Source organism: Otolemur garnettii, unplaced genomic scaffold (assembly GCF_000181295.1).
Source record: "Otolemur garnettii isolate 467f Iridium unplaced genomic scaffold, OtoGar3 scaffold00209, whole genome shotgun sequence".
NCBI classification, from domain to species: Eukaryota; Metazoa; Chordata; class Mammalia; order Primates; family Galagidae; genus Otolemur; species Otolemur garnettii.
The window spans coordinates 1,240,576-1,246,541 of NW_003852604.1; the positions used below are offsets into that span (position 1 = coordinate 1,240,576).

At 43.1% G+C, this 5,966-nt stretch overlaps 1 protein-coding gene across 1 annotated transcript; it reads right to left on the reverse strand.

Annotated features, from left to right (window-relative positions):
• Positions 1-4,652: 4,652 nt before the first annotated feature.
• Positions 4,653-5,612, reverse strand: LOC100942357 (olfactory receptor 10Q1-like). Its single transcript, XM_012812429.1, is given in 1 exon segment — positions 4,653-5,612. A coding segment is annotated over 1 exon segment (960 nt).
• Between the last annotated feature and the right edge of the window lie 354 nt (positions 5,613-5,966).

Consider the following 5,966-nt stretch of genomic DNA (forward strand, 5'->3'; position numbering starts at 1 on the left):
TGTTCAACAATTCCACTTCCTTTTGGCAAAGTCTTGGGAGGTGGCGTGCTTCCAAGTATTGGTCGATTTCCTTCAGATTTTCATATTTCTGAGAATAAAGTTTCTTGTAATATTCATTAAGGATTTTTTGAGTTTCTAAGGGGTCTACTGTTATTTCATCTTTACCATTTCTGGTTGATGAAATTAGAGATTTTACTCTTTTTTTCTTGGTTAGGTTGGCCAAAGGTTTATCTATCTTATTGACCTTTCCAAAAAATTAACTTTTTGATTTATTGATCTGTTGTGTAATCCTTTTGTTTTCAATTTCATTTAATTCTGCTCTAATTTTGGTTATTTCTTTTCTTCTTCTGGGTTTCAGATTGGAGTGTTCTTCCTTGTCCAGTTGCTTGAGATGTCCCATTAAGTTATTAACTTCCTCTCTTTCTGTTCTCTTGAGGAAGGCTTGCAGTGCTATAAATTTCCCTCTTAGGACTGCCTTGCAGTATCCCAGAGGTTCTGGTAACTCATATCTTCATCATTGTTTTGTTCTAAAAATTTGGTAATTTCCTTCTAGATCTCATCTCTGACCCACCTATCATTCAGCATAAGGTTATTTAGCTTCCATGCTTTTGTATGAGTCTGCAGATTCCTGTTATTCCTGAGTTCAACTTTTATTCCATGATGGTCTGAGAAGATGCAAGGAATAATTTCTATTCTTTTAAATTTGCTGAGGTTAGACTTGTGACCTAAAATGTGGTCTGATTTTGGAGTATGTTCTGTGGGCCGATGAGAAAAATGTGTATTCAGTTTTGTTAGGATGAAATGTTCTGTAGATGTTCGTTAAATTCTAATGCTGAATGGTTAAGTTTAAATCTAAAATTTCTTTGCAAAGCTTCTTGTTGGAGGATCTATCCAACACTGCCAAAGGACCAAAGGAGTATTAAAACCTCCAACTATGATGGAGCTGGGAGAAATCAAGTTGCTTATGTCTATTAGAGTATCTCTTATAAACTGAGGTGCATTCTGGTTGGGTGCATAAATATTGATGATTGAAATCTCATCGTATTGAGTATTACCCTTAACAAATATAAAGTATCCATCTTTATCCTTGATTACTTTTGTTGATTTAAAGCCTATTGTATCTGTGAATAAAATTGCAACATCTGCTTTTTTCTGCTTTTCATTTGCCTGGAATATAGATGACCATCCCTTCACCTGGAGTCTATATTTGTCTTTTAGGGTAAGATGGGATTCTTGTATGCAGCAGATATCTGGCCTCACATTGATTGAGAATATTGATAAATCTGGTATAACTTTGGGTATTGAGTTTTTTGAAAGTCCAGTGGACATCTTTAATCCTTTCACTACTGTGGGAGTTGGAATTTGATCAAAATTGTGTGAGTTTACTTATGTGGTGGAGGATTGCACTGGTCATTATGGAGGATAGGTCTGAGAATATCCTGGAGGGCTAGTTTAGTTATAGCAAATTTCTTCAATGTGTAAATGTCATAAAGTATTTCATTTCTCCATCATAAATGAAACTCAGTTTAGCTGGATACAGGATCCTGGGTTGAAAGTTATTTTGTTTTAGGAGGTTAAAAGTCAATGACTACCCTCTTCTAGCCTGAAAGGTTTCAGCAGAGAGATCTGTAGTCATTGTAATATTCTTCCCCTTGTAGGGGATCTGGGCCCGCCCGGAGCGAGGTACTCCTCCACCGCTGCCTGCAGGATGCATGTGGCTCTAGCAAGCAGTTCTGGGCCTGCCAGAGTGGGGAACTCCTCGGCTGCCCCCCGCAGGGCGCCTGCGTCTCTAGCAAGCAGTTATGGGTTCGCCTGGAGCAGTGGACTTCTCTGCCACCTGCAGGGCTCACACGGCTCTAGCAAGCAGTTCTGGGGCCTCCAGTGCGGGTGCCTGGAATGGGAGACTCCTCCACCGTGACCTGCAGAATGCACATGGGTCTAGCAGGTCTCCACCTGCCCTACCGGGACTGGGCACTTGGTCTCGCAGGGGCGGGGGATGCTGCTCTTGTGCTCCCCCTCACTATCTCTGTAGGCAAGGAGGGAAGTGTGGACTGGAAATTCAAAATGGCAGTGAAAACATTTGTTAAGTTTTTCTGCCAGGTGAGAGAGTATTTAGAATCTCAGCAGGGTCCCTCTAGGGGAGTAGAACCCTCTTCCTGTGGTTCTCATATGTGGGATGAGACAATAGGTCCTCTGTTCACCACTTGCCTGTAGAAAACTTACAGGAGCAGATGAAGGGAAAACAACTTTCCTGGGGGAGGGGACAGACACTTTTCCTTTGGGATGTATTATGTACCTGTAAATTGCTTTCTTGGAGTCTCAACTTGCCTCTGCAGAGGTGTCCTGCAGATATCACTCTTCTCTCTTGACTGGGCTCCCAATCTTCAACTTTATTGGGCATTTTCTGGACATTATCCTTCCAGATAATGGGTGGAAACTTCTGTCAGAGGCTGATGCCTGTTGGCCATCTTGTCCCTCCCCCTTCCCTTCTTTGTTTTTAAACCTATGTCTAGAATCAAATCCCAGCAAGCCACTAATTATGGTCAATTGATCTTCAACAAGGGTGCCAAGAAAGAACAGTCTCTTCCATATAAGGTGTTGGGGAAATTGGATATCCATATTCCACACAGCATTGCTTCTAATCAAGGCTGTCACTTCATAGCAAATCAAGTGTATAAATGGGATTAACTAGTCTAACTGTGTTTCCCCCCATGCTGAAGCAACTGGCTTTCTAGAATCATGAATAATCTGTTGAACACTTAGTTACCAGCTTGGTGGTCATAACCTTCAGGGCTGCTCAATGTTCTTTTGGATGCTGTATGTGTCCTTCCAACATGTGGTGCCCTCTCCCATAGGCAAGATCTGTAAGTCCAGGAATCAGTGGGTGGAAATGCGAGTGGCATCATTCACCTTTATTCTTAGTGACTTGCCCCTTGACCTTATATTTTACTGGTCAAGAAGTCTTAGTTCCAGTCAGTGCCTGTGGCTCAGTGGGTAGGGCACTGGCCCCATATACTGAGGGTGGTGGGTTCAAACCTAACCCTGGCCAAATTGCAACAAAAAAGTAGCCGGGTGTTGTGATGGTTGCCTGTAGCTGCAGTTACTCGGGAGGCTGGGGCAAGAGAATCACCTAAGCTCAGGAGTTAGAGGTTGCTGTGAGCTGTGTGACACCACAGCACTCTACCAAGGGCGATAAAGTGAGACTCTGTCTCTACAAAAGAAGAAGAAAGAAGAAAGAAGAAAAGGAAGAAGGAAGAAGAAGAAGAAGAACTTGTAGTAGTCTTAGTTCCCAGAGGAAGAATGATTCCACCAGGAGATGCAGCAATGATTCTATTTAACTGGGTGTCAAGATGATCAATTGGCCATGTGAGACTCCTCTGTCTCTCCAATTCAACAGGGAACAGGGAAATACAATTCTATGCTGGATGGGTAGATGGATTCTAATTACCAAGGGAAAATTGGATTGCTCCTCCTAGGAAGACTATGTCTGGAGTCTAGGAGATAAAGTTAGGAAGTTTCCTAGTACTACCATGCCCTGAGATTAAATTCAGTGGAAAAGTACAAAAACCCAGTTCAAGCAAGGGCTGTTAAAGATCCAGACTCTTCAGAAATGAAAGTTTGGTTCATCCTTCATGTAAAAATCCATAGCAAGCGTGGTACTTTCCAAGGACAAACTGAGTATTGGTAATGAGAGAAAGGAGTTATAAATACCACCCTGACCACACGACCAGTTACAGAAACAGGAACTATTATTGTGGGGTGTATTTTCCCCTTATTTTTTAAAGGATATATATATGTATATATATATTATATAAATATCCTTAAAATTATATATAAATATATTATATAAATTATGTATAATATATAAAATATATATTTGTGTGTGTATAATAAATGTCTTTATTTTTTCTCTCTTATCCTCTTACTGTGTATCTTAAGGTGTTTTAACTTTCACATCATGATAGTTAAGGTTACATCATCATAAGTTAAGTAAGTTAAGGTTACTTACATCATAGTATTTAAGGCATATAACTTATTTAAGTATTTAAGGCATAGTTAAGTAAGTTAAGTAAGTTAAGGTTACTTACATCATAGTATTTAAGGCATATAACACAAAGAAGAATTAAGAATACCCCCACAAGCACATGAGACAATTCCTTAAAATAAATCTCTTGTTCATACCTGGGTCACTACGAAAGTTTTGAACAGGCTGTGTTATGGTCTATTTTTTCTCTTCCAAAAAGCACAGATGACTGCGTTCTTTCTGATTCACCCACGCATGTTTCAACTTGCCGGACTTACACTTCAGAAAAAAGACAAACTTTTAAACTTTGGGTTAAGTGAACAATAGCATTCTACAGTATCCCTATCCACTTTTTTGAGTTTTTTTTTTTTGGACGGGGCTGGGTTTGAACCCGCCACCTCCGACATATGGGGCTGGCACCCTACACTTTTGAGCCACAGGCGCCGCCCCACTTTTCTGAGTTTTAAGGTTTCATAGAACTTTTAAAAAGTGAGAATGAACTGCATCAACTAGGTGTATTAGATAGAAAGAATTAATTAAAGTGGGGGGATAAAGGCTCACTGGGCATTTGCCTGTGAGCTCTTCACAGCTGTCCGTGCTGGAGGCTCCCTTCCAGGCTCCTGAAGCTTCAGACAGCTTCAGACGTCCCTTTGGTACTGAGGATGTTTTTCAGAGCGCCTTTGACATCCTTGTTCCTAAGAGTGTAGATCAAAGGGTTCAGTAAGGGGGTGACGAAAGTGTAAACGAGGGCAAACTGCCGGTCTTCATCCACTGAGGAGCTGGATTGGGGGCGCAGGTAGACCAAGGCACAAAAGCCGTACTGCAGCAAGACCACAGTAAGGTGCGAGGAGCAGGTGGAGAAGGCCCGGCGGCGGCCCTGGGCCGAGCGAATGCGCAGGATGGTGGAGGTGATGAACACTTAGGAAACAGAAATCAGGGTGAAGGGGACGGTCAGCACTAGGATGCCCACGACGTAGAGGACGGCCTGGTGCACGCGGATGTCGGCACAGGCCAGGCGCAGGACCGGAGGCTCGTCGCAGAGGAAGTGGTTGATTTCGCGGCGGTGCCCGCAGAAGGGCAGTGTGAAGATCAAGGCGGTGAGCTGCAGGGAGAGGGAGAGCGCCAGGCCCAGGGCGCCGACCACCATCTGCACACACAGCTTCTGGGTCATGATAAGGGTGTAGTGCAGCGGGTGGCAGATGGCCACATAGCGGTCATAGGCCATTATTGCCAAGAGAAAACAGTCTGCGCCACCAAGTGTGAGGAAAAAGAACATTTGGGCCCCACATTCGGCCAGCGGAATGGGCTTCTGGGCTCCCAGAATGTTGGAAAGCATCAAGGGCACCACGACAGTGGTGTAGCAGATCTCTACAAAGGACAGATTGGACAGGAAGAAGTACATGGGGGTGCGGAGGGAGCTGTGTGTGCACACCACGCAGATGATGGCTGTGTTGCCACAAAGGATCAGCAAATAGAGGAGGAGGAAGAGGAGGAAGAGAAGGGCCTGGAATTCGGGGACTGTGGTGAACACGCGGAACACGAAGTCGGTGGGGCCGGAGTGGTTGAGGACAGGTGTCCAGGCAAACATGCCTTCTGCAAAAGAAGCGTAGGAAATGCCCAGCCCTCATTGGCTGAGTTGCTTCATTGCTGGAGTAGAAAACAAAAATTAAGTGAGTTTTGTTTCTGTTGTGGGAATCACCTAATTGCCATTCAGATTCCAATTGTCATGAAAGTTATAGGATAAATTTCCTGAGAAATCTTCGTATGTATGTTCTTAAAGAAGAGAAACAAGATATCTAAAGTATGTTTTTAAAAAAGGCTTTGTAAGTAGAAGTTAAAGATAGTAGAATGGAGGTAGCAAAGGGCAGTGAGCGAGAGGAAATGGGAGCCATAGGTGAAAGGATCCAAACTTGCCCCTATATAGGATGAATAAGTTAATAAT